At 34.2% G+C, this 21713-nt stretch overlaps 1 protein-coding gene across 6 annotated transcripts in view; it reads right to left on the reverse strand.

Annotated features, from left to right (window-relative positions):
* LRBA (LPS responsive beige-like anchor protein) overlaps positions 1–21713 on the reverse strand; it is a 754439-nt gene that overhangs the window by 606261 nt on the left and 126465 nt on the right. For all 6 annotated transcript variants that reach the window (XM_063108839.1, XM_063108840.1, XM_063108844.1 and 3 more), the window contains exons 12-17: positions 18415–18523; positions 17781–17933; positions 11181–11349; positions 8924–9003; positions 7530–7592; positions 5426–5523 (exon numbers count right to left, since the gene is read on the reverse strand). In XM_063108839.1, the coding sequence (XP_062964909.1) occupies positions 5426–5523; positions 7530–7592; positions 8924–9003; positions 11181–11349; positions 17781–17933; positions 18415–18523 (672 nt within the window). The remainder of the gene's footprint in view (positions 1–5425; positions 5524–7529; positions 7593–8923; positions 9004–11180; positions 11350–17780; positions 17934–18414; positions 18524–21713) is intronic.

A 21713-nucleotide genomic window follows, 5' to 3' on the forward strand; every position in this document is an offset into this window, starting at 1 on the left:
ATTGGTAAGCCAATTCTAAAGTGCACATGGAAAAGCAAATAGCAAAAACAACTATGAAAAAGAAGAACAATGTTGGAGAACACACTATCTGAACTTACGGCTACAGTAATCAAGACAGTCCAGGTTTGGCATCAAGATGGACAAATAAATCAATGAAAAAATAGAAAGAACAGAAAATAGACCCATATATATGTTTGATTAATTTTTAACTAAAGTATAAAGGTGAAGAAAGGATAATCTTTTCAACAAATGATGCTGGAAGAACTGAATAGCCATATGTTGTTGTTGTTGTTCTAAAAAAAGAACCTTAATCATATACAAAAATTAACTCAAAATGGTTCATAGACTAACATGTGAAACCTAGAACTATAAAACTTCTAGAAGAAAACACAGAAGAAAATATTTGTGAACTTCTCAGATATGGCACCAATATCACAATCTATAAAAGAAAACAGGACTTCATTAAAATGAAGAATTACTAATCTTTGAAAGACCCTGTCAAGAGCACTAAAAGACAAGCCACGGACTGGAAGAAAATATTTGCAAAGTACTTACCGGATAAAGTATTTGTATCCATAAAATATGAAGAATACTTAAACTCAATAATAGAAAAACAAGAACAATTTTAAAATGGGTAAAATACTTGAGCATTTCACCAAAGAAATATATTCAGAAGGCAAATAAGCATATGAGAAGATGTTGGACACAACTGAGAACCACAATTGCATGCCAACAGGGAAATAAATGCAAATTAAAACCAGAATTGGATCCTACCAAATACCTATTAGAATGATTAAAGATCGACCCAAACCAAGTGTTGGTGAGCATGTGGAGCAAGTGGAATTCTCATACTGCTGGTAGGAACAGCCACTTTAGAAAACATTTGTACAGTTACCTAAAAATTAAATATACACCTATTATATGACCCAGCCATTACATTCCTAGGTATATACTCAAGATAAATGAAAGCATATCTCCATAAAAATAATTATACATGAATGTTCACAGCAAGCTTGTTTTCAAGAGCCAAAAACTGAAAACAAAAGTTCATCAACAGTAAATGGCTAAACAATTTGTGGTATATATATGCAATGAAATATCTTTCCACAATACAAAGGAATAAACTATTGGTACATGCCACAATATGCATGGATTTCAAAATAATTCATGCTGAGTGAAAGAAGCCAGACAAATAAAAATGCATACTGTATGATTCCATTTATATAAAATTCTAGAAAATACATATGAATCTACAGTAACAATAAGTACACCAGTGTTAGCCTAGGGATCAGTATAAAGGAGGAATTACAAAGGGGCATGAGGAAACTTTTGGCAATGACAAATTTGTCATTATGTTATTCATGATGATGATTTAACAGGTTTATACACACACAAACTGCACACTTTAAACATGCAGTTTATTGTATGTCAATTATGTCACAATAAAGCTATTGAAAGTAAAATGATAGTGGCAAAAAGTAATGAAATCTACACTGAGTCAAATAATTTTGTTGTGGTAATAAATGGACTCAAGTAAATGAGATAATACATTACATATTCAAGATTAAAAACAAACGGATCTAACCCAAACTCCCATAGTTATAAAGATGCATTTTGCTATAGTTGTACCCAACTCTGAAATAATACATAAGAAGGAGAGGAGATTTAAAACAGTCAAGGAAAAAAATATTCTAGCATTTATTTAGCATAGGAGTTGGCCAACATCTCTGTAAAGAGACAGTAAATATTTCAGGTTTTGTAGGCTATATCATTTCTGTCACAGCTTTCAACTCTGTCATTGTAGCATGTAAGTAGCCATAGACAATATTTAAAAGAATGGGAGTGGCTGTGCTCCAACAAAATTTTATTTATAAAAACAGAACCTTACGGAACAGTCAGCAAAAGGCAGGAACAGAAGAAACAGAAAGTAAGATGATCAAGGGCAATGGTGGCAGGACAACCATAAACAGGAAGATGGAGGACTTATCCACGACTTCTAGACGTAACCAAGTAAGAATGGGCTCTGATACACACCTTTGGGGAAAAAAGATGGAAATTGAACTAATTTCCCCTTTATAGCTTTAATAAAGTAAATGAGGCTGTTGCTGCTGAGAATAATGAGAAAGAGTTGCAAAAAACTTGGAATTTTATCTAAAGAAATAAATAAAAATGTCTAACAATGTTAAAAGTATAGCTGACTTTAAAGATCGTGAATTTATAATAATTTTAACTTACACAGCCGCACGACTTTTTCCCCAGCAGCTGAGACAGTGCCTACCGAGACTGATCTAGATTAGAATTCTCAAGAGCAGATAATAACAAGACAAGGGCAAAGGGAGTTTTCATTAGACATCAGTTCCAGCAATCAACCAGGCTAGGAAGGAGGTAGACAACAGCAGAGGAAATATGACAATCTGGGATAAAAATAGCAAGAACAAGAAACAAAAGTCTCCAGGAGGCTGAAGAGCATTGGGTAAGAGTGATATTAGAAAAATAGAGGGAGACAGATGGTTGTGATGAAAGAGTAAGACACTGGAGTTTAAAATTTCTGATGTAGAAACATTCTTATGCTGAAAAGACCTAGATTTTTAAAACAGGAATGGAAATATTAAATAGAATGGCAGTAAGGGTCACTAAATTAAAGAAATCAAAAAACTGCAAGATGTGGATGTTAAGATGGGTTAGCAACAGGAACAAAGAAGTCAGTCAGACCTAGCGAAACTGAGAAACCACTGTGAACCAAGAATTCACACCTGAAGACTAAAAGTACATAAGTACAAAGTTTCACTGCTAAGACTTTCAATAGAATAATAATGCTTACTAATATTTAAATGTCTATCTTGCTACCTTGCAACTATTTTTAAAATAAAAATTAGTAAAATCCTAAACTAATCCACAAAATACACTACATCTGTACAAATACTAAGAAAATTAAGTTATAAGATTACATCCTTTGGGATCAAAAACAAAAAACAAAACTACTAAGTCTTTACATAAACCTTTTAACGTTTTCTGAAACTCAGTTAATAAACATGTAACATGTACAAAAGAGATTCCCATGCCGGCCTGCTGCTTAGAAAGAAAAGAAAGAAAGAAAGAAATGTGTACAAAAGTAATAAAAATATTTACAAGCCTAGTTTGTTTTGTGTTAACATGCCTACTGAGAATAAAAAGTGTCTGACTTTTATTAGAGGGAAGATTTCAAACTTAGAAAAAGCCTAGATGCTTATTAAGAATATCCATCCTTTGTAGTTTCTTGATAAATATAAAGACTATATTATTTTATGAAAATATAAATTTTATGAAAATACAAACAGTAAGTATGGAAACCCTACTGAAAACCAATACTCACAGGGGCCATGAACCAAAGATTGCAAATTGACAGATATTGGGTAGTTCAGTGAAGTTTCATGAATACATACTTGGATAGGAAGAAAAAAAAACTTGCCAAATATCTATTAAAATAAAAACTCACAGTACTTAGAACAGAGTGATAAGGTAGCAAATTAAAGCTGCCTGACTAATGAAGACCAAACAGTTAAAGGACTTTTCTTTACTTAAAAGGACATTAAGCATCACTCTGCTTTAAAATCCTAAAGTGTCTGAACAATATACATAATAATTGTTTCACATGTTCTTATCTACTATTCAGGATTTTTAATCTTCTTTCTTCAGTATCTTTCTCTTTGTGACTCATACTGTTTCATCAATAATTAGGTGGGTAATCTGATTTATTTCAAAGGAAGGATTATTAGATGGTAGCGAAAGAAAATAGAAAGTAATTTCTGTTTGGCAGTAAAACTATAAGTAAATGACAAACTATAAATTATTTTATACCTTGTAATAGTTAACTGTATGTGTCAACTAGGCTAGGCCACGGTTTCCAGACATTTGGCCAAACATTACTCTAGATGTTTCTGTGAAGGTATTTTTCGAATGAGACTAAATTTAAATCAGTAGATTTTGAATAAAGCAGATTACCCTCCGTAAGGTATGTGGGCCTCATTCAACGAGCTGAATGCCTTAACAGAAAAAAGGAAGAGGAAATTCTGTCAGTAGATCACCTTGGGACTTGAACTGAAACATCAACTCTTTCCTCAGTCTCCAGCCTGCCGGCCTACCCTACAGACTTTCAACTTGCCAGCCTCCACAATTATGTAAACCAATCCCTTAAAATAAATCTCTCATTCTCTCTCAACCTCTCAATTTTTCTTTGTTTCTTTCTCTCTAAAATAAATCTGTCTCTGTCTCTATCTCACTCTCACGTGTATACACACACACACACTCCCCCTCTTAATGGTTCTGTTTCTCTGGATAACTCTGAAAATACAAAGTTTAAGTATAATGAATAAGTTGACTAGTTAGTTCAGTTGGTTAGAGCGTGATGCTGATAACACTAAGGTCCAGGGTTCAATTCCTGTACTGGCCAGCCACCAAAAAAAAAAAAAAAAAAAAAAAAAGACTGTAAGTATAATGAATAAAGTCAATTTCTGTCTTATAGAGATTGAATGTTAAAAGATACCAAATAAAGGAGTTATAATAGAAGATCAATGTGGGAAATTTATTATAACTACATAGTTACTGTAGCTGATCACTCAAAGCAGTAGTTAAACTTCTGAGGCCCAGAAACCTTTTCATTAAATTAAAGATTTTAAACTTCCTTATACATAAAACAATGGTATTGTTTTTGTTGCTGATGATTGCTATGGACTAAATATTTGTGTATCCCCAAAATTCAGATGGGGCCTTTAAGGAAGTAATTAAGGTTAAATAAGGTCATCAGGGTGTGGCCCTGATCTAATACGATTAGCATCCCTATAAGAAGAGTCACCAGAGAGCTTGTTCTGCTCTCTTTCACTGCCACGTGAGGACACAGTGAGAGGGAAGATGTCTGCAACCCAACACCAATGATGCTGGCACCTTGATATTGGACTTCCAGTCTCCAGAACTGTAAGAAAATAAATTTCTACTGTGTAAGCCACCCAGTCTATAGTATTTGGTTATGGCAGCCCAAGCAAACTAATACAATAATGATTTGAATTGGGAGGTGGAGAAAGTGGTATTTCAAAGGGAGGATAGAGAGCTGCTCTTGGATCACAATTGAATATGACTGTCCTAGGACCTAAACATAACTCTGCTAAAGAATTCAGCCTTACAATAGCTCTACAATAGCACACACCATACAAAATACTGGAATTATTTATCTTCACAAACAGTACTAAATAGTAACACAGCCACTATAATTAAAGATTCCTTCAAAACCATAAGACATGAAATAAAAGGGTCTTAAATCTTAACTCATTTCATGCTGTAAACTCATTTCATGAGATCAAATAATACTTTTCATATTTAAGAATTTTCCCAATATTTTCAAACTAACCCCTAATATTAAATACATTAAAACTCTTAACATACAAACTCTTACCGTAACCCATTCCTTTGGTCAAAAGCAGGAATCATAGAGTTAGGATGTTCTGACATTAATGCAACAAGCAGCTGTAGGACATCCATTAGATTGTCATCCTACAATCATTTTAGAAATTTTAAAATAAAAATGAGGAAAAAAGAACTTATTTGAATACCTAATACTTCCCAAACAATAGAAATTTCAACTTCAGAAAAATAAGTAGACATACTGGTATCTGCAATATATGCCTGTTTTAAACCAATTGTGTTCTTTAAATATACACATTCATCTGTCTAACTCAAATACACATCACCAAATAGTCAAATAATTTCTTAATCAAAGAAATAAATTGTCTTTTATGTTATATTGAATCAAGATTTACAAAAACATATTCTACAGAAACAGTAGATCTGACTTAACAGTTTTGTTTTTTAAAAGAAGGCTTATACATCAAGAAACTGGGGGGAGGAGTTAACTAAGTGATTCTTTTTTGGTACAGCAAGACACATTAGAGCCTTTAATATGATAAAAAATGTAGTGAATCTGTGGTAGTGAAGGGACAACGTATTATATCATTTCCTAAACTTAACCTGGAATATTTTGTTCACTGTGCCACCCAAGAAACTATTCTAAAGAACATTCTTTTTGGGAAATGGGAATCTGGGGAAATTCTATTCTTTTGGGGAAATGATAACTGGATAGTTCTTGTATATTATTTGTTGTCAGCATTAAAGATGAAGATGATCATTATGAGTCAACATACTACTACATGTGGTACAACGGGATAACATATACAGAACATCAGCACTGCAGGCTAAATGAGTTCTAGACCCCAAAAAATCTTCATGAAAATCCTTCACTGCCTTTTTTGGATATTCCACTATGTATGCATATCATTAGGGCAAACTTGAGCAATACTGATCCAAAAAGGAAAATGAAAGCAGCGATTAGAGCTTAGTTAACTTGGTTGCCCTGACTCTAGGTTTTCCTTCACTGGCTTTGATTTTTTGCTATAGAAGGTACTTATATATCTAATTTGCAATAAGTGAGATAAATGATCTCAAGCTAGGGCACTGAACTTTTAGAAAAGTATTATTTGAAGGACCTAAAAGATCCCTGAATTAATAAACTGAGAGAAAACAGAGGATCACTGTGACTTCCAGATTATCTCTTACAAAGTAATTTGTTCGGTCCCTCAGGGTTAATGAAAAACAAAATCACATATACTAACAGATTACTAGGAAATTCAATTGAAAACTCTTCAACTATTACGTTTAATCAGGAAAACCTAAAAGATCAGAATAACCTAATCAAGTGGGAAAAAATCATAATCATTAATGATTTTAAGTCAAATATGATCCAGTCAAGAAATTTATGCCATTCTTTTATGCCCCAATTAACAAAGATAGGTTTGCTCATTATCTCTCATTTATTAATGACTAAAGAAGGCACTATTCTATAGTAAAACATTTATTAATTCACAAGACACGAGTTGTAATATAGGAATGTAAAATATCATCTAAAATGCTGTGACATATGCTATCCAATCAATTTCTAAATTTTACTTATTTATACTTTAATTTAATCAAATTATTTAGTTAGATTATAACTGGCATATATTTTCCCTGTGCTAAAAAATAAAGGGGAAAAAAAGAAACAGATATCTCAACCTATTTAATTTTCAACCTCCCTTTCAACCACATAATTTTAAATCTCATTACAAAGAGCTGTTTAACTTAATGTTTGAACATGCAAAATCAGTAGAAAGGTTGTGTAATAAATTTTAAAATCCAATCATTTTAAGTCATTTTAATAATCTATTTTTCCATCTGTTACACCAGTTCCTGGAAATATACTGAAAGTATGCTTTGATATACTTTATTACTAATTCAATGAAATCTAATTTTAACACTTTTTAAAGTCTTTCATGATTATTCTCAGAGCCATCTTGTAGTAATAAAAAATATTTAAGTAGAGATTGCTAAGATCTGATTCCTAGACACATTTACTACCCCTTATACTCATATAATTAGTGAAGATTTCTTTAACTTTTTTACTTTTATAAAAATCCATAATGTAGCTTCAAAAAATAAAATGCCAAAATATGAAACTCCAATATTACCTCATGCATAGTCAGTAGGTAATTAAGAATGGCTTGTAGTTCATCTTCCTTTACTCCAGAATCCTTCAAAAACATAATACAAGTATCTTATGCTTATATATAAAAACATTTTTAAAAAGAGAAATTAATATACATATAGATTTGTCAAGTTGGTCAGCTGCTATAAATATAAAAAGATAACGCAACATATAATCTAAATTTAAAATAAAAATTTGAGGAAGCGCTAAAGACATACAGTATCCAAAACGAACAGAAGTCAAAAGATATTTGACATCAATATCCTATTTTTAATACTTTATATAGTAAAGTAGCTTATTTAGTAGAGCTATAAAAATCCTGAAGTAGGCAAAAAAATAAATAATGATAAATAAAAGAATGATATCCACACCTGCCACTCCTCTAAATACAGAAAAAGACTTTTCTGTTTAAAATTAAATTTGGAGAATAAAATGAACAGTTTCTAAAATTACCAAGTAAAAAATATCAAGCACCTAAAACTTGAATAATAATTCTGGTGGGGAAAACACTTTAAATATGTGCTCGGTATGAAAATTTCCAACCTAGTCTATCAATATATTAATCATAAAGTTTCAATGTCAAAATAAAGAAATAAATAAAGAGAATTAGGAAACAAAAAAAGTACACACTGGGAAAGAGTAAAAAACAGACAATTAAAGAGATAAATTTTTTTATAAGAGGAAATAAGGTATCTGAGTCTGAAAGATATACTAAAAGTAAGGTCTTCTTGCCAAAATATTATGTGACAGCTAATAAAGTATAACGTAAAGAATAAGAAATAAAATGACTTAGGAAAATACTGAATAAAATATTGGCAACAAATACATTTACATATTGCTATCTTATAAAACCAAAACATCTTCTTTAAAAATAGTATGAAATTTTGCTTTACATATAATAGAATGAAAAGGGACAAAATATGATCAATTCTAAAGGCTGATGAACCTATCTGGTATATATGTACAGAAATAATATTTCTCAAAATTTGAATGTCAGGCACAAGGAGCCCCCACTAAAAAATGAAACCTCCTTTAGGAGCTTTATTGACTACTATATCTCCAGTGCCAAGAATAGCACATAGTACTTAATAGAAAATCAGTAAATATTTGCTAAATCAAAGAATGAATACAGTCAAGCTCCTACAGAAATTCATATAACATATTACAATTACCAATCTCCAATTCTACAATAATTTATACCCACATATGCCCAAAAGAAAGAACAAAAATACGAGCAAGGAAACAAACATCTTTCAAAGCATTTTCCAATGTGTAACCCTACCAAGAAAGCAAAGAATATATACACTAAGATTGATTTTATACTAAGTTATAAGCTACAATACACAGCATGCTATCAGATAAGCAATAATGACTCACCCTCATCACTAACTGCTTAATGAACATCAACAAGAATGCTCGTAGAGAAAGTATTTCTTTTTGATTAGGTCGTGGTCCATCTTTAAAAAAACACATATAGACATTTAGTATTTCAAAGTCCTCAAAGCTGTCTAAAAGTATAAAATTCTCATTCCCAATAGTTTTCCCATTTATTTATAAGAAACATACAGGTCAGTCTCCTAAACAGTCAGCTCTCTTTTATGGCTGTAGAAAGATAAGCATTCAATCTCACAAGCAATACTCCAAAAGTACAAAATAGGTAATGTTGAAACTATAACAAAGAAATTTGTATTTTGAATAGATCAAAGGATTTCCAAAATAGAAAAATGTGGTAACACATAAACAAATATAATGTGTATTCAATAATAATATACACTTACATTTTGTTTTAAAATACTCTAAGAGTATTAATAAGGTAACAGATGTTCACAAAGGAAAATCTAAACTTTAATATTATATGTGAATTCAGTAAGAAATATAAAAATTTCAAAAGCATGCATCACCACACATTATCATTCATGAGGAAGGGAAACATTACGTGGACTCCCTCTGACATCTCCTTCTGTACTTTGAAAAGTCCTTGGTCGCACATGGCTCACATTAAGTCAATTTTCTTGTCTTAAACATATAATTCCCAAGTAGAAACCTTTTGAAACCAAATACCCATTGTTCTAGGATCCTAAGTTAGGTACCTGTTTGACTCATATATTCTACAATTTTACTAACAACTATTTACAGCTATTTCCTAGACCACCAGAGGATAGGACCACCATGACCTTGAACAGATCAGTTAAAACAGAAAGAAAATAATTTAAATTTGTTCCACATGATAATTAAGAATAAGCTAAAGAGTTAGAATAGAATCACAAAATTTGTCCAGCTCTCTCATTTGAAATATGAGATTTTCCCAAGGTCATTAGTCAGTTATGAAATGAAGACCAGAATACAAAATTAGCACCCCGGACAGTACATGATTCATCTAGAGCATCACAAAATAGCCATCAAGAAATTCTGACCTGGTTCTAGATCTGCCACAATCTTGCCGGCTTCAACAAATCATACAACTTCTTTGAGTCCTTACAGCTTTCTAAATTATAGAAACTATATTCTCTGAGAATAAAACAAGTTTATTTTGAAAGTGCTATAAAAAGTATTATGTAAATACGAAACCTTGTCTTTGTAAATCACTCAACAACCAAACTCTACAATCAGGATGTATACTATTCGACTCCTCAGCATCTATTTCCTAATTTCAAGCAATAGTCCTTAATTTTTATCAAGAGACTGAATCCATCCTCACTGTCAGGCCATGTATTTCAATGTGGGGTACACCTCTATGTCTGGGCATTCAGAAGAGTTACCACAACAGAGATGGGCACACAATGCAATCAGAGCCAATTAGATACAAAGAGACTAAAAGAGACTTTTGCTGGAAATGCTTCATATAGGCAGATGCTCTTTTCCTGGATTTAAAGTTGTAAGAATGAGAGGGTGGACTGGTTGCTCACTTACTACAAAGTGAAAGAATACGTGAAAACAGCAACATAGAAGAACTGGTAAATGTAGAGAGACAAATTAGGTCCAATGGCCATACTCTGAACCAAGTTGTACCTGAAATTGCCAATTAATATGAGCTGATCAACTCCTTTTTTTGACATAAGCCTGTGTAAAGCAGGTTTTGCAACAGTCACAACAAAAAGAGCCACCATGTGTCAAGTTTTATTTTGCCCTCTTCCACAAACTGCTAACATGACAAATGAATATTACCCTTTCAGTAAGTTCGTCCTGATTATGAAGGAAAATAATTACTGAAATATTGTAATTTCATTATATCTTTATTAGAAGCAGATACCTTGTACTTCTGCAAAAAAACACCATCTCTCGAAAACAGTTTTCAGTTAATTTCATTGTGATAACTGATCAGCATCAATACCAGTAATTAATTAAGAATTTCTTCTCATTTTCAGTGCCTTACAACAACCATGCTAGTCATACTTGCTCTCCAAACAACTCAAACCAGCACAAGTAGTGTTATTCCATAAAACAAACAAGTTATTAACCACTGGCAATCACAATTTAGGAAAAACTAACTGTTCGAATCAGTAAGATTAAAATAAAATTTTGCCAAAATGAGTTTTTAAAAACTGCCAGAATAATATGGGTTAAAACAAAAAACAAAAACCAAAATCCTGAGTTGGCATATGTGTAAAATAATGCATAGACAGAGGTGACATACCTAATCCTTTTGGGGTGATACCACTTCGATCCTGAGGATTCACTGCCCAGTAGTAGTACTTCAGTGTGTGCATGATGAGAAGCACTGTTCCAACTCTCCGAATGGCATTATATATGTTGACTGTACCAATGAATTCCGTGGACAGGTAAGTATAGAGCATCAACTGAACCTACAGAATGAAAATGAAGAACTTATATCAAAAAATTCCACCAGCATTTTACCCGTTTCCAGTAACACCCTCTGGATGCTTTATTTGCATCATATTTGCTCCAAAAAGTAAGACACTGAGGTTAATAACATCCATGTTAGATAACACATAATCCACTGCCACACAAGCACACACACACATACGCCTTATAAAACCAAGCCTTGCAATTTTTTCTTTTACAGTAGCATTATAAAGTCAGTACCCCAAATATATTGAATTTTGCAGCACTATTCCATGGAAATACCTCTTTGATTCCTATTTAGCAATCAGCAATTTATTCATTGGCATACGCAACTTCTTTATAATACTTATTACTTATGCTATGCATAGTTGTTATAAAGAGGTAGTATTGGGCCGAGCCCGTGGTGCGAGTGCGGCGCTGGGAGCACGGCGGCGCTGGGAGCGCAGCGACGCTCCCGCCGCGGGTTCGGATCCTATATAGGAATGGCCAGTGCACTCACTGGCTGAGTGCCGGTCACGAAAAAGACAAAAAAATAAAAAATAAAAAATAAATAAAGAGGTAGTATTTTTCTTTGTTTTGCATAAAATTAAAAGCTGAAATGACTCAAAAGAAAAAAAAAGTAGAAGTAACTCAAAAGAAAAAAGATAGGAATAAATCAAAAGAAAGAAAACCATAGAAAAATGTAACATTTATCTTTAGGAATATTTATCAGAAAAATAGAATTCTGTTACAGTAGCTCTTTACTACAAAGATTCTAACCTAGTATTTTAATCATAACATTATAATATCTAACCATGTCTATCATGTCTCCCCAACAGGAAAGAATTCCACTAGTCTTATTTATAAATAGTCTAAATAAATACATAAGAACTTATAAATGTTCATATTAACTTCAAAATATAAGCTGTTAATAAGAGAAAACAAAGAATGTAAGTTCTACCCCATCACTGCACATTTTAAAACAAAATTTCAGTAAAATTAGGCTCTAAAATTCACCAACAACTAAACTCCAGTACTTAGAGCAATACAAAATAAGGACTGCTTTTGCTCTACTCTCATGTTGAAAGGAAGAATTTTTCATTTTATTGCTAGTGAATATTTTTTATAAAATGAACTTTTTTTTGTTTTTGGCGGCTGGCAAGTACAGGGATCATCAAACCCTAGACCTGGTATTATCAGCACCACACTCTAGCCAACTGAACTAACGAGCCAGTTCATATGAAAAAGTATAGATATATTCTCCCCTTGACCACAGACCAAACTACTCCTGATCATTTACAACTGAACTTTCATGCTACCCTCCTGAACAATGGGGGCATTTTCATTTCCAACCCTGCAAAATACCTCAGTATCACCTACAGATTTCTTTAGAAAGCAAAAATTAGGTACCTATCTTCCAGATGCCCTACAAATAAACAGTCAAGGTTAAATGAATGAGGGAGTCAATTAGTAATACTACATGGTGAAAAGTGGCAGATTCTGAATCACCTAAAACTGGAACTTAATTTTGTAAAGTACATAACATCTAGAAGAGAGGCTTTTGAATGTTTTCACCACAAAAAAAAGATAAATGCATGAGGTGACAGATACATTAACTATCCTAACCTGATTATTATACAACATATATATGTATCAGAACCTCAGACTGTATCCCATAAGTACGTATAATTACAGTGTGTCAATTAAAATTTAAAATTTCTTTAAAGTGGGGCTTAGAAGATGACTAGTTTAGAAAGACATGTAATCTACTGATTTGCTGAAAGATAAAATTATTTTGACGTAGCTACTGCTGTTCAAATGGATAAGTCCAATCTACTTCTCACCGAAGCAATATTATACACTTCCTACGACATGGTTCAAATTCTTAATCACGTTACTTTAGTCATTCAGCAAATACGTATATCTACCTTTACACATAGCACTGTATTACAGGAATAAAATGGCACATAGGCTGTCCCTCAGTAGCAGAAATTCAGTTGAGAAGATGAAAAGTACAAAATTAAGCAAAAAATCAAAGATAATAAATATGACTACTGACATAAAAAAGGTCATGAGGCAATACACAATTGAGTGGCACAGAGCTATTAAATACTATAAATTCAGGTTCTGGTCAAGATGGCAGAACAGATGGTCCCCAGCATCACTCTCTCACACAAATCAACTAATTTACAACTATAAAAATGTAACATCAGCCAAGCTGGGGCCACTGGAGCTCAGGGGAAAAGGAGGAGAGACCTATGGAGTTCATGAAGGCAGGAGAAACCACTATGAGAAAGGAAAAACTGCTCTGCGCATTTCAGGCCATAGCCACCTTGATGCTGGAGCTGCTGAGTGCATGGAGCAAGAGACAGTGGAGGCCACAGCTGTGCCCTTCAGATGGAGTTGCTTGGAGGCGGTGGGGGAGAAGAGGACCTTGGTGGCCCCTGGGATAGCAGGACCACTAGTGGGATTCCCGTGGACCCACGCAAGACTGAGGAGCCAGAACAGCTGAAAAGGGGGAGCCATTCAGAGGCCTGTGAGTCATCTCAGGCGACCAGTGCAGGGCCTGTTCCACGTGAAGTGTTTGGAGCACAGAAGGTGGGGGAGACGGTCCACCAGGGGAGCACGGGACACAGCAAGGACAGCTGATCCACCCCAAGTCAGCACAGGACCACCCACAGGAGACTGGTCAGGAGTGCGGAATTACATGGGGTGCAGTTTGATGAGGAGACCCAGGCCCAGATCAGAGTTTCTACACAACCCAGGTGCACCGAGACTCTGGAGAGCAGAAGTCGAGATAAGGTCAACCATTAAACCCTGAGCTGCACAAAAAGCCCTCCCTAGGGAAAAAGCAGCAAAGCAACAATTTAGCTCAACCACACAGCTCAAGTACTGGTTCCCACAGGAAGTTCCCCCGTGTTAGAAGTAAGCAAGGGAGAAAAAAACAAGTTCCGGCAAGGCACACCACCAGTGCCTTGGGGCCCACCAGGGGACATGAGGCATGGAGCCCAGGACAGGAATCCTACCCACAACCACTCACACAACCAGTGCCTTGGGGCCTGCCTGGGAACCCGAGGCATGGAGAAGGGGACCAGACCCCCCTCTCATAACCAGGCACACCGCGCCAGTGCCCCAGGGCCCAATGGGGACCCAAGGCATGGAGCTGAGGACCAGACACTCCCCACAACCAGGCACATTGCCAGCACCAAGGAACACACCAAAAACATCACCTCCATTTGGGTGTCCCACCACAGCCACCACAATAACCATGACTGCTGTGAAAGATGCCACAACCACCCAGATGGTCCACCAGCCACTGGAGTGCACTGACACAAGGAGAGTAACCAGCAGAGATAAAGACAAGAAAAGGATGTCTCTCTCCACAAAGCCCATTTCAGAGTGACAGAAGAAGCAGCTGTTCTATGATAATACTGGGGGACCAGATCATACCTCTCAGTATTGCACAGATCATCCAGGCAACAAATCAACAGAGTAACCATTATTCTTTCAGAAGGAGAGAAGAAATCTAGGGTTATCAGTGGTGGGAGGGGGAGGCAGAGGGGGATAGGGAGAGATTGGACAAGGGGCATAAAGAATAAGTACAATTTGTAACAATATATAATGCTAGTAATATTGATTTGATCAACATATCTCAATGTTGAACCTCCAAAATATGTACAATCAATTTTGATTCAATAAAAATTTAAAAAATTAAAAATAAGGTGAAAAATAAATAAATAAATACTATAAATTCAGAGTCCAGAGAAACTATGATAGCAAAGAAAAGCTTCACTAATAAAGTAGGTATTAAGATAGGCTTTGAAGATGAATAGCAGGATAGGCAGACAGAACAAGAAAGGAAATTTCAAACAAAGAAAATGATGGTTGAAATAAAAGATTTCCCTATATCTAGAACAATGGTTCTCAATCTTCACTGCATATTAAAATACCTATAAAACTTTTTTTTTAAAAAAAATACTGATGCCTAGGTCCCATCCCAGACCAATGAAATCAGAATCTCAGATGGAGAAGGTGGAATTCTGTTTTTGTATTTGTTTTTAAAAACCTCCCCCAACTGATTCTGTCAACAGCCAAGACTGAGAACCACTGCTCTAGGGAAAACTTTCAGTATGTGCTAACCTGAGAATATTTGAGTTAAGCTAGAAAACCTAGAAAGGAGAACCGACATGAAGGTTTAATGTTAGATAAGGAACTAGTTCATTCTGAAAACAGTGGGAAACCATGAAAAGTTTTAGAGCTAAGAAGTGATCTGATGAGAGTTATACATTAATTACATAAAAGAATTCTGGCAGAAAAGTGATAAATTAGACCCAAAAAATGGAAAACTGGAGAAAATCAGTCTATTGAGAATACTGTGGCTAAAGAAAAATGAATAGAATAGCAACATATAGAGATGAATGAAAGTGAGGACCTCAATCAAGATTAATCATGTGCTAACTACGAATAATCCTTCCCTCATTAACTCATTATATTATCCACTAACCATACAAATTGTGTGTTAACATCTGTCTTTCCCACTAGATCTAAATTCTATAAGAGCAAGAATCAAGTCTGTCTTGTTCACCACTGTATTCACAGGGCCCAGCATAAAGGAGTCATCCAACAAATACTTGTTGAGTCATCAAAGGACCTTTATAGACAAGAAAATTCTTATCACCTGCTAGGTCATTAAAAGATTGTCTCTAAGCAAATCTAAGATAAATAGAAATCATAAATCATTGTTAGCTCCCTTTTGCAAATGAAAGGTTGATTCATGTATCCAGACCTTTGACTTTGGTAACCAGATGTAGATTTACCACGAAGCTAATGAAGTTTAAATTTTATGATCACCCATCTATAAATGTTCCTTCCAAGACCCTAAAACTAATTTTGTGTGCATTATACTGTATTATTTTTCTTAAAGGGCTCCTTCCCCCATCCTCCCAGCAAGCTACATGACCTTCAAGTCTAACAAAATATGTATCTAACCTCCGTGATAACTACCTTCACGATAAAATAAAAGCAGATGAAGCCCCTCATGGATACATAAAGCAGACAGCTGAAAAAGAGGCAAGTTCAATATTATCAAATCAATTGCAAACTCTAAAAAGGAAATTAAGAAAAGTTATTAAAAGTAGAAGGTAACAAATAGAGTATAATAACATTAGGAACCTAAGGAAATCATATGATGACATTTTTAAAAATTCCCCTACAACTAAGCATTTAATAAGAGGTTTTCTGACCACATCAAAAGAGACACAAAGCCTTACAAATATGCTGGTTAGTAAGACAAAAAAGTGTCTAGTAAAAAGTTTTAAAAGTTACGTGAAATAATCCTTGAAAAGAAATAAGACTGAGGGTCATGGAAGAGAAAGAGGTCACATTTAACCTGCAGATAAAAAGCTACAACCTCCAGCTGCCTCCTCTGATTATTTCCAAATGGCAATCAGAGTCAGCAGCTGTTTTTCTGTTTAACATTTGAAAAGACTAGCTGAAAATAAGATATTATGACTCTAGAAAAGCAAAAACCTTTGCAGACTTTTTTTCTATTAGAGTAAGTTATGTGGTATTTCAACCTAAACAATGATATGCACTGCAAGTGGACCAAAAGGGGGAGGGAGAGAGAGAGGAAAATAATGCATTTGAAATAACACAACTTCTAATAAAATAAAACTTGTAGACAAGATGAATACGATTATGCAATTTAACAAAAATTTCTTGGTTTCAAGTTCTGCTTAACACTATTAAGCCACTATTGAATTTTCAGGACAACTTAATACATTTGGACTTACTGAAGATTTTGCTCATACACTATCATGAACTCATTTATATTCACATAGAAGTATTGCTTTGTTGTCACAGTACTAAAAAAATTATTTTGTAAAAACATATTATTAAAATATGAATTAAGGTGAAATTAAAATGATTAAATGAGACCAGTATATCATGCCTTCAAGGAAAGAGTGATGTTTCAGTGAAATTCAGAAATTCATCATGTTGATGGAAAGCAAAGTGTGTAAAAAGGAGGGAGACAGTGAGAGCAGAGAGACTTGTTAAGGAATGGGAAAAAACAGGTGCATATTTGCAATAGAACAGAGCTACAGTTGCTAGGAAACATTTTATTTACATTAGAACTGTCCAACTTTGATTTATATTTAGTAAACAAAATCTATCTCAAATAAAACTTGATTTGACTTAACAGCAAAACATAAAGACCATAGCTGCATTTTTTTAAATGATGACACTGCTTTACAAAAAAGGAAAAAGAAAATATATACTGACTTGCATATTTTCCTGGAAAGAAAGAGAATGCTTAGTCAAAAAAATGCAAACCACTGAAACCTTACAGAAAAGTATGTAAAAGGATAAAAGAAAATCCTCATAATTATCACTCTTCTCAAGCATAAAAAATTCACAAAGATAGTAAAATACAAAATCAATATCAATTTACCTTGGCTGGGGTATGAATCCATATAGCAGGATTAAGAAGAATGTGATCACACAATTGCTTGAGTAGGGGCATCCCATTCTGCAGATTACTCAGGTATTTTGAAAATGCAAGGCAAAGTTCAAGTACCGCTCTGCTGACATGGGATTTGGAAGACTGCAAAGAAAAGTACACTACTGATTCAATGCAAGGTAAGTAAATTATAGCCTCTATACCAGAAAAAAGGTGGCCCCCAAACCATGCTCACAGTTAAAGATGCCATGAGGCTCATGACCACATTTCCTTTTTTTTTTTTTTTTTTAAAAAAAGATGACCTTTAAGGGGATCTTAACCCTTGACTTGGTGTTGTGAGCAGCACGCTCTCCCAGTGAGCTAAATGGCCATCCCTATATAGGGATCCGAACCCGTGGCCTTGGTGTTATCAGCACTACACTCTCCCGAGTGAGCCACGGGCCGGCCCTCACATTTCCTTATTAGAGGAATGGAGGCAAGGTAAAACAAGAAAATGTTACTTTAATTTAGGTAATTTTCTATAACCAAAGAGATATACCTGCAGACAGAATTTCTTAACCTCTTAGGAGAAAAGTACATGGCCTGCAAATTAAGAATCAAAAACAGAAAATATTTCCTACTTTACCTTTTCAAGACTGTATCCTATTACCAAGAAGCCCTTACTGGCAAGCATCTGCTCCTGCATAGCAATTGAGTTCTTCAACAACTCCATGATAAAAGCCAGCAAGGTTGAACTGGAATAACAAAAAAGGTGATGGTTTGAAAAAACATACTCTATTTTAAAATTTAGGTTAGATATATGTAGCCTTCCATTTATCTCAATAAAAGTTCTCCATTTCAAAGAAATTGAAGTTCTATTAAAAACTGTCTCCAACATTATTTAAGAACTAGGTTTTTAATGTAGGATTAGGATTTGGTCAAATACTTATTTCATATACTTTTCCACAAACATATTAATAAGTGAATTCCTTAGAAACAATATGAGAAATACTGTTTGATATAGAGAAAAAGGAACACTTTCCAAAAACAAGTGATAGAAATGGCTAATAAAAGTATATTAAAGCCTTAAAGAATGAATGTAACTTAGATAAGCAATTATATTCAGTTTTGGAGGGTTAGGAGCCAAAAGGAGGGAAAAAATAGTGAAGCAAACACACAAAGGTGTAAATCTCCAAACAGCCAAGTTTGAGTGGAGCAGCAGCTTCATTAAAGGAAAAGATAAGAGAGTCAAATTAATTTGGAGACAGACCTGTGGTCCTTGAATATTAATTTAAGAAGCCTATTCATCATCCCAACAGAAAAATTGTAATTCTGCAGTTAGTCTTAAAGACGTTTAAAATGCAACAGGAACTTACAACCATACTCCACTACCCAAAATTTCTAGAGATACCCAAAATGGAAAGGAGTAAGATCAGTGTTACTGCTTTCTCAAAGGCTCTGAGACATTCTGGCAGTGAACCTTCTCCACAGCAGTGCTTTAATTACCAGCAATTCCTATAAGATGTGGAAAAGTTTTTTAAAAAAAGAAAAAAGAGGATAACCAAGAAAAAAAGAATTGAGCCCTATTACAGAAGGGCACAAAAAAAATTCCATGACTCTGTGAAGTATTAATATGTGAAGAGTAACTTAATCTTAATAACTTAAAATATAGCCGACAAACATTAGATCTAATACCTCATTCCTTTTTTGGGAGGAAAAAAAAAAAACCTTTTGTTGCCCAAAAATAATATGAAAAAAATCATTCCACCGTTAATTATATACATTGGTAGTAGACATCAACTTACATATAAAGCAGAAATCAAAAAGAGAATTTCAAAATGAGAGAATGGAAAACTCATTTAAATTTCTCAAACAATTAATAAAACATACTTATTTTACCATAGTTTCACTAGAATGGACAGCCATGAGAAATCCATTTAGACATCCTCTCCCACGTTATAACTTATCCTAGAATTCATATACCTCTGCCTTTTTTAAACAATACAATGCAGGAGACAAAATGTGCCAAATGTACAATCTGAGATATATATAAAGACTAAAACTTCTCTTATATAACACCATTAAAAATTCTGGCTTTATGTAGCGGGCCAGTGGCGCAATGGAAAAATTCTGGCTTTAGGCGGCTGGCCAGTTAGCTCACTGGGTAGAACGTGATGCTGATAACACCAAACCAAGGGTTCAGATACTGATCAGCCACCAAAAATAAAAATAAAAAAACATTTTAGAAACTTCTGGCTTTCAATCTCATACATGCAATCAGTAATAAATAATTAAAATATAAAAAGTTAAATTCCCACAATAAAGTATTACCCAATAAGAATTTAAAGCTTTTTAAAAATTAGAACTTTATTTCTGTGAAGAATATCATTGGTGTTATGATAGGGATTGGATTAAATGTGTAAATCACTTTAGGTAGTATGGTCATTTTGATGATATTAATTCGTCCAATCCATGAACATGGAACGTCCTTCCATTTTTTTGTATCCTCTTTCTTTCATTAGCTTTTTGTTGTTTTCACTGTAGGGATCTTTCGCCTCCTTGGATAAATTTAGTCCTAGATATGTGGGGTTTTTTTGTGGGTAGCAATTATAAATGGGATTGCTCTCTTGATTTCTTTCTCTCCTAGTTCATTGTTGGTACATAGAAATGCTACTGATTTTTGCATATTAATTTTGTATCCTGCAACATTACTGAATTTGCTTATCAGCTCTAAGAGTTTCTTTGGTGGAGTCTTTACGTTTTTCTATATATCAAATCATGTCATCTGCAAACAGGGACAATTTTACTTCCTTCCTTTCCAATTTAGAAACCCTTTCTTACCTTCTTTTCCCTAACTGCTCTGGCTAGAACTTCCAGTACTATGTTATACAGGAGGGTGAGGGGGGCGTCCTTGTCATGTTCCTGTTCTTAAAACTCATATGGAACCACAAAAGACCCTCAATAGTCGAAGCACTCCTGAGCAAAAAACATAAATCTAGAGGCATTCCACTATCTGACTCCAAAATATACTGGAAAGCTATAGTAACCAAAAGAGCATAGTACTGCTGTAAAAACAGACACATGGACCACTGGAACAGAATAGATAATCAAGAAATAAATCCATGTATTTATAGTCAACTAATCTTTGACAAAGGTGCCAAGAACGTACATTGGGAAAAGGACAGCCTCTTCAGTAAATGGTGCTGGAGAAACTGGATATCCATGTGCAGAAGAATAAACTAGGCCCCCGTCTCTCACCATTTACCAAAATCAACTCAAAATAGATTAAAGACTTAAATATAAGACCTGAAACTATAAAAACACTAGAAGAAAACATAGGAGAAACACTCTGACACATTAGTCAGGACAATAACTTTATGGAGAAGACTTCTAAAGCATAGGTAACAAAAGCAAAAATAGACAAATGATATAACATCAAACTAAAAACCTTCTGCATAGCAAAAAAAAAAAAAAAAAAAAAAAAAAAAACAATCAGCAGAGCAAAGAGGAAACCAGCTGGATGGGAGAAAGTATCTGCAAACCACTCATCAGAGAAGGGATTAATATCCAGAATATACAAGGAACTTAACTCAACAGCAAAAAAACAAATAATCTAATAAAAAATGAACGAATGACCTGAAAAGACATTTTTAAAAGAAGACATATAAATGGCCAACAAGCATATGAAAAAACACCAAACATCACTAGTCATCAGGGAAATGTAAACCAAAAGCACAAAGAGATATCATCTCACCATGCATAGAGAATGGCTATTATCAAAAGGACAAAGAACATGCTAGTGAGGACACAGAGAAGAGAGAACTCTTATATACTTTTAGTGGGAATGCAAATTAGTACAGCTATTATGGAAAACTGTACGGTGGTTCCTCCAAAAACTAAAAATACAACTACCATAAGATCCAGCAATCCCACTGCCAGGTACTT

The sequence above is a fragment of the Cynocephalus volans genome, chromosome 9 (genome assembly GCF_027409185.1).
Source record: "Cynocephalus volans isolate mCynVol1 chromosome 9, mCynVol1.pri, whole genome shotgun sequence".
Classification (NCBI taxonomy): domain Eukaryota; kingdom Metazoa; phylum Chordata; class Mammalia; order Dermoptera; family Cynocephalidae; genus Cynocephalus; species Cynocephalus volans.